This window comes from Lycium barbarum, chromosome 2, assembly GCF_019175385.1.
Source record: "Lycium barbarum isolate Lr01 chromosome 2, ASM1917538v2, whole genome shotgun sequence".
NCBI lineage: Eukaryota > Viridiplantae > Streptophyta > Magnoliopsida > Solanales > Solanaceae > Lycium > Lycium barbarum.
The window spans coordinates 96,684,414-96,700,874 of record NC_083338.1 but is presented as its reverse complement, the minus strand read 5'-3'; the positions used below and the strand labels follow the sequence as shown (position 1 = coordinate 96,700,874).

General features: G+C 39.0%; 1 protein-coding gene across 1 annotated transcript; it reads left to right on the top strand.

Moving 5' to 3' along the window:
* Positions 1-274: 274 nt before the first annotated feature.
* LOC132626674 (uncharacterized) lies at positions 275-3,750 on the top strand. The gene is made up of 2 exons (XM_060341625.1): positions 275-1,948; positions 3,320-3,750. Exons 1-2 carry the CDS (start codon positions 614-616, stop codon positions 3,491-3,493), a joined length of 1,509 nt encoding a protein of 502 aa, XP_060197608.1. The 5' UTR covers positions 275-613; the 3' UTR covers positions 3,494-3,750.
* The last annotated feature ends 12,711 nt before the right edge of the window (positions 3,751-16,461 follow it).

Genomic DNA, 16,461 nt, shown 5'->3' with positions numbered 1-16,461 from the left:
ATGAAAAGTTGTACTATGCTTTACTTGTGTACCCAGCTCTCTGTGTGCAGACCACTACAAGTGAGCATGCATGAACAATGTTCCCAGTTTATTTTCGTAAACTAGAGAACTTGTAACCGATATCTTTTGAGTGCGCTCTAGATAAATGTCACTCCTAATGCAATAGTATGCGACGAGCTCAAACTGAAAAGGTTGTTGGCAAAAATAATTAATCTCAATTTTTTTATATGGAAAATCACTCGCTGAACTAACTGTGGGTTGCTTCCAATTGTTAATAATGAAAGAAGAAAAAAAAAACAAAACAAAACAAAATGGGCCTCCTGGCAATAAATTCCATGTTCCTTTTAATTACCCAAAATTATCGGCATTTCCTCTTCTTCCACCTCCACCGTGTCGCTTCATTCTCCGATTATCATCTTCCCGGAGCTTCACATTAGCATCATCAACCTAATATCTCCGGTATCTCAATTATCATTTTTTGTTTTCTTCTTATTTTTAGTTTCCATTATCATCAGATACGTTTCAATATTTTTACTCACGTCTCATTCTTTTTCTCTCTGATCTACAATATTACCCCCTATCCTTCCTGATCTGTACACTAAATAAAGAAACTATGAATTCAAATTACGGGAAATCAGGTAGTAATAGCTTCGATTTTGATCTGGGTTTGAACCCTGGTCGATCATCATCTCGATCTCTCAACGATCAGAAGAATAAAACATCATCGTATTCTTCTTCATATTCTCAATCAAAACCTAATTCTGGATCTTCATGGACTCAACCCAACAAATCAACATGGACCCTTCAACCAATCGGGTCGTCTTTATCCGGCCCCAATTCAATGGCTGGTGATATATTTGGTAAGACTTGGGGATCTTCAGTTACTCCTTCAACCACTACCAATTTAGCTTCAACTGTTGGTATTGCTAATAAAAACCCTAATTTGTTTGGTGATTTGGTTAGCTCTGCATTGGGAGGTGGAAATAATAAGAGTAATATTAATGTTCCGTTAAAAAATGCTGCCCCAACTGCGAATAAGACCGCATTTTCGATGGGTGGTATGGCTGATAATCTGCCAAAGAGTGGTAATTCTGTGAAAACTGGTGGTTATAATGTTAATAGTTATAGTGGTAGTGTTAATCTGAGTGGTGGTAATAGTAAAAGCACTAATCTTGGAGGTACACCGTTGAAAATTATGGCTGGAAGTGGAGTTGGAGTTGGAGGGATGGGTGTTAATAAGGATCCGTTTGGTTCGCTCGTTGATTTTTCGACTAAGCCTGGGAATAATATGAAGTCGAGTAGTAGTAAAGAAACTAAGAAGAATAGTTCAGGTGATAATGTGTTTGGGGATTTCCAAAATGCGGCGAAATCAGGTGGATCAGGATTTCCATCTGATCCGTTTGCTGCGAGTAATGTTAACGCTTCAACAGGGTCGAATTCGGGTGGTGCTTATGCGAAAGTAGATGATTTTGGATTCACTAGTGCTCCGAGTCAACCGTCTGCTACTCAGTCTTCGGGTGTGGGTGATTTTGGATTCGCTAATACTCAGACTCAACCCTCTGCCACTCAGTCTTCGGGTGTGGGTGATTTTGATTCGCTTTTTGCATCAACTACTGCTTCATCTGGGGGTGAGAACCAGCAGTTTACAGGGGGTGATGATTGGGGGTTTGAATCGGAGTTTGTGGGTGCTAACGATAGCAGTGGGACAACTGAACTTGAAGGGCTTCCACCACCGCCTTCCGGTGTCAGTGCATCCGCAGCGAAGAACAAAGGAATGGACAACCACAAGCAGGGACAATATGCTGATGCCATAAAATGGTTGTCGTGGGCAGTCATTCTTCTTGAGAAGGCCGGTGATGAAGCTGGTGTAACAGAGGTTCTTTCAAGTAGGGCTTCATGTTACAAAGAAGTAGGAGAATACAAGAAGGCCGTGGCTGACTGTACCAAGGTATGATCATTAACCATGCTTTGTTTGTCGCGCTAAGACCTCTATTTCTTTTAGATATTAATTTATGGTCATTTAGTTTTAATGCGCTGTTGATGGTATTTCATGAAAGATTTTGCACCTTGTTTTACTTAAAAAAATATTTACAGACTTTTTTTTGCAGTGTAAAAGTCAGGCTAGCTATAACAAATAAGGCAATAAGCTTTCATTAAATCCTAGTTTCAGAAGAGTATTTGCTCATTTACACAATTTACTAAATAGGGGAAAGTGGTATTGACTAAAAGCACGCATCAGTAGGTGCATTCTCCATATTTTCTTTTGTAAAGCTGAGTACAATTTGAATGAACATCAATGAGAGAAAAGGTGATACAGTGTTATAAACAATGTTCTCTTGCTATTTTATACATTTCACATGTGGTTTTGATTGTGTGTGATATAGAATCTTGGCTGTTCGGGTATCGTCATCGCATATATTATCTTATACCACCTATGACACTAATAAAGTTGTAGAACTTATAGAAGGTAAAATTTTAAATCCAGATGGTGCAAACATAAACACTACCATTCTGTGTTCTTCATGTCATTGCTGACATGCTTCATCTAGATTCGTTTACTTGTCAAACAGTATCTTTTACATGGACAGTTTCTGAACTAATAATTCAGATTGAGGACCTAGCAGATATAAAGTGCAGTGTGGAAATCGATATTTCATATTTACACCATGTCATTTTATAAATATCAATTTATTTTTCATTGAAAAATGATTAACACTGATATACTAAGTAACTAGGCAATGATTAAGAAGAAATTAGTGAGACAGTCATACATGTGGTCAACATATGAAGCAAAATAACATAAGAAAGTGAGCAGCCATAAAAAAGGTTTAAAACAAAAAGGGGTTTGGAGAGCTAAGGAGGTAAGTGGTGTGTGAAGGGGAGAGGGTCTGTGTAAGTTGGTTTATTTCACTCCTAATCCCAGCATGTGATATATTAGGCCATCAAGGGGAGAGGGTCTGCGTAAATTTGTAAGTTCTTAGTTCTTCTCCTCGTAAAGGGTCTACTTGAGGGATCCACTTGACTTGGGTTACCTTCTAGATATGCATCAATTATTTTCTTGATGCCTCTGGAAAGGAAAAGTAGAGACCTTCTCTGAAGTAACTTTTGTTTTTGTCAATCTTCTGTGGGAAGTTATGTGCATGAATATATGAATAATACAAAAGAGAAGTTCAAAAGAAGTAACTGGAGAAAGTCTGACCAAAAAATTATTCTGGAAAAGAAAAGAAGAAAAAACCTTTCTCAGTATTTAGAACTTTGGCTGATTAGATGCAAAGACATTGCCATGAGTAACGACTTATTGCTGCATTTTGTTGTGCAGGTGCTAGAACAAGATGGCACGAATGTTTCCGTCCTTGTGCAGCGTGCTCTGTTGTATGAGAGTATGGAGAAGTACAAGCTTGGGGCGGAAGACCTCAGAACTGTTATGAAAATTGATCCCGGTAATAGGGTGGCAAGAAGTACCGTACACCGCTTGACTAAGATGGCTGGCTAAGAGGGCTTTTCACATTAGTTCTCTTAGCTTTTACTAGCACAGATGATTTGAGAACTCCCCTTGTCATACCAATTCTGGGGAACTTTTACGTAGACATTCTTCCCACATATTCTGGTTCTTGTTTTGTGATCTATTGTATTTTAATCATATTGTTGTTTGCCTCTGTGAACTTTCATTATAATATCTTGAAATTGCTTTGTACTGGAAATTTGAACTGCTGCAATGATTCATTTGATGTGTTCTCATGCTTATGGTCACAGCTTGTGTGAGATTAATGCCGCTGTCTATTATTATTACAGATAATTAATATCTAGTTCTAATCAAACTTCAGGTGATTGTGATTCTAACTATTTGATAGTGAAAATAGTTTAATACTTGTGAAACTATCTCATAAGTCATATGCAACTGATATTGCACGTTGCAATTCTGCACAATTGAACTCTTCTGCACTATGTTAAGCCTGACAGCATTTCCTAAGATCATATTAAGTGTAATACTACTTTGTTCTGAAGACCAGCAAATACAAAATCGAATACAATAAGGCTCAACAGAAATCATGTGCTGCTAAAATTGAGATAAACTACAATAGAGCATGAGGCAAACTCGATTAATTTTTAACAGACTAATATGCTTTCTTCCAATCACACAAAATCAATTAACGTATAAAGTTTGTGCATTTTTATCCTACCATAAGTTTGCATCCAATCATATTCATTATCCTTTGTTGGAGAGTTAAATAGTGAGCATTATTATAGTTATAGAAAGAAACAAGATTGAGAAACCTCCATGAAAAGAAGACAGCATAGATGAGGGAAGCAGAGTCACGTTTTGTGAGAGATGCATAATTGAGTTCCTTTGTACTGTTTCTCAGCAAGAAGCCATCTCAAAAAAGGCTTATAAGTTGTTGGGAAACAATAACCTACAAACTACTTTTTAGCCTTATTTTTTGCTTCCCAACAGAATACAGACAATGGTCTGTGCTCTTGCTGTTCACTTCTTCTGGGTGACGCTATTTACTATTCTCATCTTTCTGTCCTTTCCTCTTTGCTGATTCTTTTCAGTTGCCTTTTTTCCTTCAACTGATTTTTTCTTCAACTGATTCATCATCAGTGTTTTTTTTGTCCTTCTATCGCATATTTAACTTGTGATTTTAACCACACTAGTTTTCCCCCTCTTTCTACTTTTTCTGCTTAACCTAATTCTTTAAGGACGCGTTTGGTTTGTAAATAAATTATACTAGTACATAATGTGGCAAATATATCCTCAAACTGTGCGCGTGAGATCAAATATGCCCTTTATATGGGGGCCTGGTAAGTCTAGGGCTGTAGGATTATAACACATGTCAAGATTTGGTGCTAACTGACTAATTAATATCATAATTAGGTTAAATGAGGAACTGTTTAAAATTAGGGCATATTTGGACGAAATATTTGACGGTAAGACATATGTGAGTTAAAGTATTAACAGAGAACAAATCTGCTCAATCTCGCATAGTACGAAGGCATATTTGGACGTTTCTTGTTTATATTGTATTCTGAAAACATTATCCAACATAGAATGTGTTATAAAAATGATATCAATGGTATCCGGCTGTACTTGTATCGGAAACAAATTCAACCAAACACAAAATAATAGGAGTATCCAGTATGTTATCCCGAAATTATTATCTCTTTCTCGGTAACCTAATAACTGTTGGGCTCAAACAACCCAAAGATATGGTAACAGGGTCAAAACAACTTATGCCCCGCTAGGCATAAGTTCGATTGCTAAAGGGAAAAAAATTGAAGACCCGCCCACTTGAAGGGCAAAACGTGCAATTTCCTCACCGTAGCATGGTGTGATATTGCCCTTTTTGAGCCAAGCTCGCATGATTTTTCCCAGATGACTTCATATCATTAAGAGTATCCAACACCTTATAAATAACTTATTTTCCTTTTCATTTACCAATGAGGGGCTTTATCAAACACACCCCAACAATCTCCCCCATGAACTAAGTTCCACCTGGCCCATCACCATGCATGAGATAATTTGGAGATTAACTATGTGCCACTCAGATCAACTGAGTATTTATGTCCACCAAAGCCCACTAACTTCTATTTTTGTGTATAATTTGAAGATTAATTGTATGTAACCTACATCAACCGAGTATTTATGACCACCAAAACTCACTAGCTTTTTTTGTGTATGCGTCTTTTAAGACGAGGGTAAAGATAGAAAACCAGCAAGTAGATGGACAAAGACACAAAGTCAGGTCAGGGGCGGATTTAGACTATTCTATAACCCCCATAGGAACCCCATACATTCTCGTGGATCCAGTATTTGTATTGAAAAATCCAGTAAATATATAAAAAATACAACTTGAGAATCCTTCAACAAAATGTATTGTTGGTCTAGTGGCAGAGAAGAAACTCTTTAAGCCCTTGTTCCTCTTGGTCAAGGTTTCAAGTCCCTTGGTCGTCACTCGCCTCTGAGTCAGGCCATATGCCATCACTCCACCATCTCCATACTCATTTTGCATAACCATGGTTGTGATATCAATTGTTGGGCTAAAACAGCTCGTATAATCATGGTTGTGATATCAATTGTTGGGCTAAAACAGCTCAAAGATACTTTTAACATGATGTGATATTATCCGCTTTGAGCCAAATCCGTATGTTTTTCCCCAAAGGGTCTTACACCATTAAAAATATCTAATACCTTATAACTAACTTATTTTTTTTTCCAGCTACCAATGTAAAACTTTATCCCCACACACCCAACAACGACGAGTTGCCATTTTGAAGAGCTCTTGAAATGTTTTTTCAAGACTTCTGAAAACTGTCTACTTGAAATTTAAAATGCAAGAGTTAACCTTGAGATTTTAATTTTTCACATAACTAACATGAGAGTGGGAATAGCCAACTGACTTGAATTTCGAACCGAGTAATTTTGCAATTCGAGTCGTAAATTTTTTACCATTTACTTCTCTCTTTATGACTTATAAACATCAAATAGATATGTTTCAATCTGCAATTCTAAAACTGAAGATAATGTCTACTATTTGCAATTTTAGGTGACAAATTATCATGTCTTGCGGGTTGATGATTGAATTCTTTCTTTAGTCTGCGGATAAGATAATATGAGAAATAATACTACACAGTTAAAAAAGGAGACGATAACATTATTAAAAAAAAAAAAGATAATTACGCTGTGATAAAACCTATGCGTCCACCAAAACAGACTAGAGGACCAGGTCCATGAACTGTTTAACGGTTAAGTGCGGAAAGGTAAATAAGATAAGATATTTTACGTGGAAAACTCATTGCTCAAGGGATTAAAAATCACGACCTACCTCTTGTAGGCTTTCAGCTTCACTAGACTGAGCAAAGTGCAAGGTTACAAGTTTTTGTCCTCGGAATTAGTTCCTAAATCTACCCCTCACAACACCTCTATTGTAGGTGAATCTAGGTCACTAATTTCCCCTCACAAACAACTCCACAACTTTCACCTCTTTTACTCCTCTAGGTCAAGAAACTAATACACCTAGACTATCCTACAATCCTGGTGTACTACTCAAGGGAACCCCTTGAGAATTAAACCCACAATGACTAACTCTAGCCAAAGTGTTGACACACTGTTTGAAAACAAAGAAAAAGACAATACCTACAAACAACCCTTCTTTAAAGGAGTGTAGGTTTACAATATATAGAAGAAGGAACAAAGACTCTCAACAAACCTAAGGACTTAAAGAATCTTCAGTTCTTGGATCTGGTCCTTCGGCTTGTTGTAATGACCCGTTTGGTCGTTATAGTCTTTCGGCAATTCTGCCCTTTCTCGAGCATTGATTAGCTCACTTTTGACTCGAGGGGACCTTTGATACGCTTCCCGAGGTGTCTAGACATGATTCAGACGACTTTTTGTGAAATATGAGCCATAAGTGAAAAGGAGTTGACCCAAAGTTGACTTTTGGGTGATAGTTGATCGGTTGACTATGTCCGCTCACTTTGTTCCAGTTCAGGTTTCCTATACCAAGAATTTAGCCAAGTTGTACATTCGGGATATTATGAGATTGCATGGGGTCCCTATTTCTGTTGTATCCGATTGAGGTACTATCTTTACTTCTCGTTTCTGGAGGGCATTTCATGAGGAGTTGGGTACCCAATTGGATCTTGGTACAACTTTTCATCCCCAGATCGATGGCCAGTCCGAGCGGACCATTCAGGTGCTCGAGGACATGTTGAGAGCGTGTGTTATTAATTTTAGTGGTCATTGGGATCAGCACTTACCATTGGTAAAGTTTGCGTACAATAACAGTTATCATTCGAGTATTGGCATGTCGTCTTTTGAGGCTTTGTATGGTAGGAGATATAGATCTCCGGTTGGTTGGTTTGATGGGTTCGAGGATCGACCCTGGAGTACGGATCTGTTGAGAGAGTCCCTTGATAGAGTGAGAGTTATTCAGGCCAAGCTTTTGGCAACTCAGAGCCGGCAAAAGATGCATGCGGACCGGAAGGTCCGAGATTTAGAGTTTGCGGTTTGTGACCAGGTTCTATTCAAGGTTTCACCCATGATGGGTGTTATGAGGTTTAGTAAGAGGGGCAAGTTGAGCCCCAGGTATATTGGTTCATTTGAGATTGTTGATCGTGTGGGTGATGTAGCTTATGAGTTGGTTTTGCCACCAGGCTTGGCGGGAGTTCATCGGATTTTGATGTTTCGATGCTGAAAAAGTACCATGCCGACGATACCTTCATTGTTCGTTAGGATTCTATAACTTGATGGGAATTTGACTTATGAGGAGGAGACTATTGCGATCTTGGATAGGCAGGTTCGGAAGTTGAGGTCGAAAGAGATTGCTTTTGTAAAGGTGCAATAGAAGCACCGCCCTGTTGAGGAGGCTACTTAGGAGACCGAGTTCGACATGCGTAGCTGATATCCCCAGTTACTTACCGATTCAGGTATTTCGACTCCTTTTTATCTTATTCGCTCGAGGACGAGTGATGGTTCAATTGGTATATGATGTAACGACCCGTTTGGTCGTTATAGTCTTTCGGCAATTCCGCCCTTTCTCGAGCATTGATTAGCTCACTTTTGACTCGAGGGGACCGTTGACATACTTCCCGAGGTGTCTAGACTTGATTCGAGCGAATTTTTGTGAAATATGAGCCTTAAGCAAAAACGAGTTGACCCAAAGTTGACTTTTGGGTAAACGGGCCTTTTTCGAAAATTCATCGATTTTGAGAGGTCCGGATGGTCGTTTAGAACTTGTGTGCATATCTGGTTCGGTTCCCAATGCACTCGGATGCATTTTAGGACTTGGGTTGGGAAATTAGAAATGAGGTATCGGGAGTTGACTCGATCAATGAGACCTCTGTTGGAAATTCCGAGGCTACAAATGCGTTCTTAGCGTATGTTTATGTGGATCTATGTATGTAGTTTGTCAGCATATGGCTTCGGGAGTGGTTCGAGATTTCAATTGAGACTTAGAAAATTTAGTTGGGTTCTGGTACCTGGTGCCCGCATTGGCGGCACCAGTGTCGTCCCAGCGGCACCGCTGTTGCGGCGGGATGACCGCTGGGGTGGCCAAGTGTTATCTGGCCCAAATCATCCCAGCGGTCTGCGGGGGCGCTAGGGCGGCGTCGCTGTTGCGGCTCCGTTACCGCCGTGACGGTAACGGGCCTGTTATTTCATTAAGTGTGCATTAAATAAGCCATTAGGCTATCATTTATAGCCATTACAAAAACTGAGCTCTTGGGGATTGTTTTAGAAAACTATTGGAGAGAACTCTGGGTGGTAAGTCTTGCTAATCACCATAGATTCCTCTTTCCTTAATAATTTCTTAGTAATAGAAGATAAAAGTGGAGTTAATGAACGTTCCATCGAGGCTTATTAATGATGAAATTGATAGAGTTTATGCTAGATTTTGATGAATCTAAGGTTGCTAATCATATATCTTCCATTATTAGAGTTGAATTCTGGAATCAAAGAGTTAAGATTTATAACCAAAATTGGGGGTTTTACTTAAATTCGAAATTAGGTGAATCCATAAGTTAAATCAGCAATTAGTTGTTGGGATATGATCACCTAGTGCTTAATTGGATATTTTACTCCCGAATTTCCTGTTTTGGCCTTGTGGGCCCCGTTCCCCCAATTTCTAGGGTTGGATTTAACCTAAATAGCAATATTAGTATCGTTCTTCACGATTTCTAATCTAGATATTGAATATGCCTAGACTTCTTTGGTTCTGAGGCTCAGGGGAAGGGCAAGGCAAAAGAGTGATTGTTGGTGTTTGTTGTTCGGCCATCTAGGTAGGTTATGGTTTACGTTTGGTGAGACTTCGTATAGCGAAGATAGATTTAGATTATATTGTAGGAGAGATCATGTAAACATTCCGGTATAAAGTTGGGTTGGATATTGCTTTAAGTTGGGCCCTGTTGTATGATTGGGGCTAGACACCCCATTGTGTTGTGACTTGATTGTTCTATGTGTTGGTTTGATGCCACGTACTGTTAGTAGATATTGAACTTTGTTGTTCCTTCTTGATTGTGCTATTGTAGTATCTTACGGTTGACGTTAAGATGAGGATAGAGACCTATATGACTTGTATAGTTTATCATGATATTGTTGGCGTACCCCTTGTTGGTATTTGCGGCCTTGATATATTGTTGGGGTACCCTTTGTTGGTACTTGTGACATTGATTATATTGTTGGCGTACCCATGTTAGTACTTGTGATATTGAGTTGATTCTTGATGTTGACACATGCATTTCACCCATTCTCATTTTCATGATATACTATTAAGATACTGTTGGTACTTGGTGAAACATTGTGATGAGCTTGGCTCGGTTTTTAAATGAGAGTGATGTGAGAGTCCGATATCCGATGTTAGTCCTGGAATCGTAGATTGAGTGAGTGCATGGACTCCGCGAGTCCCCGGGGTGGTGCCGGTGAGAACTCCCGTGGGCAAAGATCCGTGATAAGTGACACTTAGACTTCGCGAGTTACCTTGGGTTGTGCTACCAAGATATCGATATTTTCGTTCGGAGTACATGTGTACAAAGCATTTGTATGGCATTGCATTCATACATTATTGCATTACATTGCATTCACGACTTACTTTGAGATAATGGGTGTTGTTATTTGTGATGTTGGTTTCAGATTGGACATATTGGGACTTGGCACATTTGGGATTAGATGCTACACTTAGGCTATGACACATACCTGGTTTGATTATGTTTGACTTATACTTGTTGGTTTATCTACCTATCTTGCTTTATTGTATGAATTATGTTAGCTATACTTAGTCGGCCTATGATACCTACCAGTACTATGGTTTTGTACTGATCTGTACTTGTTGGGTTCTTTTATGAATGCAGAGTATCAGGCTGGGTCATTATCTGTCTCCGTGGCTGATAGTCGCTTCAGCATTAGCACCGAGTTTTCAGGGTGAGCACGAGCCATTCGCTTCCTTGAGGACTTTTCCTCTTTTTTGTCTTATTAGTCCTATTTTGAGAGATAGACAAATTTATGTATTATTATCTCAGACTTGTATATTTTCATAGATGCTCTTATATGACATAGATCAGACCCTGGGGGTGTTTCCTTATTCCGCACTATTCTATTATATATTATTATGAGACTTACGTATTTATTCTTTTCCGCTTGATCGATTTAATTATTCATGTGTTTACTTATCGCTGGGTTGAATGTTCGCTTACCGAGGTGGGAAAGGTAAGTGCCCGCACGTTTTAGTCCAAATGGGTCATGACACTTGTTGAGGCTTTCCTCTTTGGAGTACCTTGAGAAAGGTAGCGGGTGCACTTGAGAGAAATATAATTTTCAGATTTGCAAGTGTTATGTCAAATAATCCCAACATGTTGAATATATATAAGGCCAAGAAATGAGCATGTGAGGAACTTGTGACCACGGATAGTGACCTTACAGAAGCCTTAGACTTTTGGCACACATACAACTGTTCTGCTATAGTTCTGCGTGAACAGTGCAACAACTTTACAGTTGTTATTGTGCTGTGCTGCTCTCAAAGCAGTGGAGGACCTGGTCCCTTTCTTGTTTGTCAAATCATCAAAACTATGGAATCTTATAACTCATCAATTTCCCCCTTTTTGATAATGACAAACTTGTGCATGATATTCCCCTTGAGGACCAGGTATCCTTGCATAGTCAGCTACAACAATTTGTTGAGCAATGAGAGAAAGTCAACATTCTTCATCTTCTATCAACACTTAAAGAACATGTCATGTTCCCCCCGTGGGATTAGAGCAATGTCTTCCAGACTCAATTGGATCCAGGTTCAAACCGATTCCATGAAAGAAAATGATCCAACTTTATCAATCAATCTTCCGTCTTGAGACCAGGTTCCCCCTATCGATTTGTCCCTTAACAGCAGGTGATCATTTTTACTTTTAAGAACAATTAGCAATTAGCCGCCACTTAGACACAGAGAAACATCAGTTAATAACATTATCATCATTTATTATATCCAATTTCATCTTCACTTATCTAACATACAAAAAAAATTCATACTTCACTTATCTTCCCCTTGTTGTCATCATCGAAAAGAGTTATCAACAGCACAAACTTAAAGAAGTGCAGAGATATTAACTCAGGTTGTTAAAGCGACTCAACATGAACAAAATCAGAAGCAACAAGACATAGATTAAGGAGAAACATATGCATAAATCAAAGATATCTGCCACTGATAGGACCATAGCAGTCAATATGAGCATAAACATACATAATAAAGTCCTTAAAAACATTATCAGTATTATAGTACAAAAAGAAAAGACAAAGGAATAGGAATAGAAAGAGATTAGGAACAGGGTGATCAAGAACTTGGTTTAGCAAAGAAAGAATCAATGGGTGGCTAGTTTGTTGGAGTTGAGAGCTGCAATCAGCGTGTCCACTCTAGCATCTGCTGCGTGATGTGCAGCCAATAGTTTTTCTTGGAGCTCATCAACCTTTCTCTTTAGTCTGGTATTGTCTTCTCTTAGCTCAACATTCTCGACCTTCAGCACCGTCCTAGGACCATGTCCTTCTACTTTCAGATTTGCATTTTCAGTCTTTACCAGAGCATTTTCAACCTTCAGCATCTCTATATCTGCTAGAGCTTTATCGTTCGCCTCAATCAGTCACGAAATGGTGGAAGTACATCCTGCTCCTCCTTTCTTAGGTACGATTTCACATTCTTCTAGTGTACCTAGAGAAAACATCTATTTCTTGATTCCTTTGGTGGCAATTTCCACAGTAACCTCAAAATGTTTAAACACTTTTGTCAGTAAGAATCCATAGGGGAGTCCATGTACACCGTCCTTAGTATTAACAAGCTTCACCATGTGTTCGATCATAAGAGAGGGCAGGCTGACTCTGTTTCCAGCATCCAAAATTTCCATAAGGACCAGGTCCTTCTTAGAAGCAATGCATCTTTTCTCTTTTCGAGGTAACAATACTTTGTTGACGAGTTCAAAGAGAAGCTGATAGGTGGGTTTTATCTATTTTTTGCATACGGTATAAGTGGTTATCTCTTCACCAAATCTGACTATCAGACTTTTGAATTCGTTAGAGGCCTTGTCATCCCCAAGCTTTTTCACACTCTCTATGGGTACTCCCAAGATCTCACCAAAGTGAGTCTCATCCAATGTAAAATCAACTTTTCCAACTTTGTACACCAGAGTGTTATCATTGGTGTATTGCAGGTTCACAAAGAAGTCAGCAACCTCTTCCTCATATGCTAGAGCAGGGCCATCAAGAATATGGTACCATCCTTGAACTCTCAGAATTTCAAATAGCTCAACCATTCCTTGGTGCCCCTCCACTTCTGAGTCAAACACCCTGCCCAGTAATACCCTCTGTCCTCTTAGATTTTCTAATCTCAGTAATTGTTTCTCCCTCTTTGAACTTCTCTGTTTAGAAGAACAAGGTTCCTCATCCATGCCTTACTTTCTTATTTTTAAGGACCCAACATCTTCCTTTTCATGTGATTTTCGTTTCTTAAGGGTCTTTTGTACCTTTTCCCTTTCAGCACCATCTTTCTCTCCTACATCAACCTCTACTCTTGCCTTTTTTGTGTCAGCAGCAGGTTTTTCCTTACCCCTAGAGCTCCTTCTTATCAGAGAGGTTTCCTCCTCTTCCTCTTTTTAAATTTCATCCACATTTTCCACAGCTTCTTTGTACCTTAGTTGACTCAACTCAGCAGTTTTTACCAGTCTCTTTCTCTTCTTTGTACTCTGCTTACCCTTGGACTGTGAGGCAAGTTATCCTCTAGTCCTTGGTCTGGAAGGGGATGGACTTTCGATATGTTAAGAAGAAGTCTTCTTTTGTGCAGTAGATTTACTCTTTCCCAACTTTCCTTTCTTGAATGTTTTGCGGTACCATGTCCCTTAGCAAATACTTTATCAGAGCCAGATCCCTTTGTTGATGACTTTTTCCAAGGGACGACAATAGTAGATAGAGGCATAATATCCAAGGTTTCTTTGTTGGGACCAGGTACCTTTTCAACGATATCTACTTCACTACCCCTTTCCTGGATCGCTATCTTCTCCTGTACTTGAGCGCTCACTTCTTCATCCTTTCTTTGCTTTTCTTGCAGTTCTACAGACACGCACTCCTCTCCTACATCGACACATCCACTTACAAAAACTTTTATATTCCCAAAAAGATTTGCACTACCCAAAGATTTGTTCAAGTTTCCACTTTCTACCAAGACTTCAGGTGTAACCTCATCCCTAGTTTCCATATTTTCAATGCTTTTATCAACATTATCAGCAATTTGGGATACACCCAGTCTCTCTTTACACTTAGTGCTTTCAAGAACAACATTTGAATTTTCAAATTACCCTCAATTTCTAGTTCACACCCAGCATGCATATATTCTTGATTAATGTACTCATCTACGTTTGCTTCTTAGTCCAAGAGATTTGGATTACCTAAGTTTACTGCTGCTTCATTTGATTTTTCTGAAACTCTCTCCCCTTCTTTGGTAGCATCTTTGGTAGTTATCTCCACTCCACCATCCTTTTCAACTACTTCCTCAGTAAACCCGAAGAGTTTGAAGGTAGTGACAGAATTGACACTGATGTTGGAGATAGGTTTGTCAACTGAGAAGGGTTTGTGGATTCAAAGGCACAATCTTGTGATTTTTTCTCTTTTTGAGTTTCAGAGGGACCGGGAACGGTTGATTTAGAAGCAGAGCTTATTTGGTTTTCTTTATGGGAATTTTAGGTTTCTAACTCAAATACAAAGAATGGATGGTCAGTTTGAAGAGGGGCTTGAGAGGATGGATATGTAGAGATGGCTTCAGAGGCATTTGAGGAGGTTGAATCTTGGTTAGACATAGCAAGATTTTGGGTATGAAGAGGTGATTTTAGAGGAATAGGAAAGGGGTTTGATCTAAAAAATATATGAAGTAAAGAGAGAGAAAGCATTTTGGTTTGAATATGTATGAATAAAACCCTTTTGATTGGTCGAGAGATGGTTATCAGACCAACACGGGTCAGATTTGGAGAATATAAATCGATATGATGAATTTTGAAAAGGCGGGAGAAAAACTGACAAGGTATTCAGGAGACATTAGTGAAGTATCTACATGCTCGACAAGACTACTAACCTGAGCCAGAGAGACCAGGTCCCTTGGCATTGAGATTGTTTAGGCAGAGAAATCTAAGAGATGCAATGTCTCCAACGTTTAGGCAGAGAAATCTGAGAGATGCAATGTCTTCAATGCTTATGTTGTCCAGAGATTGTCATGTAAGCATACCTGTAATAGTATAGGAGTGAGTTAGATATTAAAAAGAAACTTTAAGCATTTGTACTTATTATCTCAACATAGCCAATCATTGAGGAATATGCTCAGTTCTAGCTGATTTCTCTCTGGGTGCCCCCTGCTTGATGCTTTAAGCAGGATGTATGCACTATAATTCTCCATCTTTCATAACTTCGGATGACTTGACTTTTCCTTCACATTTTCCCTTAGAAGAGGCTGTTCCATATTGTTGTGAATGCTGCTACTCAAGTGCTCAATTTGCTGTGGATCGGAGCAACACTCCAAATGATAGCAAATTCATTTCAGCTCCAAACGGAATATATTTAAGCCATCTACCTTGAGGTCGTCTTCAAAGGAGGATGATGAGGACCAGGTCCTTTAAATTTTAAGATATTTCTGAACCCTCTTAATTATCAACGAGAGAAACTCCGCTTTGAACCATGATAGACATCAGAGGTCTCAGTATCCTTTATCCAGAGTATTGAATACGCTTGAATCAATCAGTAGAAATGTTTCCTTCTTTGATGATGAAGAGTTGTCACTTTCTTGGATTCAACTCCCTGAGTACCACGTCCCTTGATAGAGGTTGATTCAACTGAAAAGGACCTGCCCATCTTTGTAGTAGGTGACAATGCTTCTAAGACATTTTCATTTATAGCACAGAGAAGGATCAAGTATCCATTTGTGAATGATCTTAGGATTAGCTACATTAACTTCTCCTTAGTTAACGATTTTCTCTCACTTGTAGCCAAACCTTTCAGTCTTGGTGCACAATCTCACAGAAGAGTGTCTTGTAGTTTTGCTCATATAAAGAATGTCTCATTTTTTTCATTTTTGACACCGACACACTCCTGTTCTTTAAGGCTTTGAGTGAAAGACTATCCATTTCTTCGGTCTTATGCTCTGAGCAGTCAGCGTCTATGTCTACTGCCCTTTCTCACTCCAGCCTTTTCCTTTGATCACTTGTTGACCCTAGGAACCAAAACCAGTTTGGGTCCCATTTGATAATAGAATGGATAAACTTGATCTTTGTTTACCCATCCTTGTCGCTTACTCTTCTTCTTCCAGGGATCGGGTCCCTTGTCTCTTATTCTGTTTTCAAACACCTCCCTTCTTCTCTATTCAGCTCGAGCTCTTGCTTTGACCCATGTCTCATAATAACCAGTATGGTCATAATGAGAGTAACTTTAGTTTTCATACCCAGATCAGCATT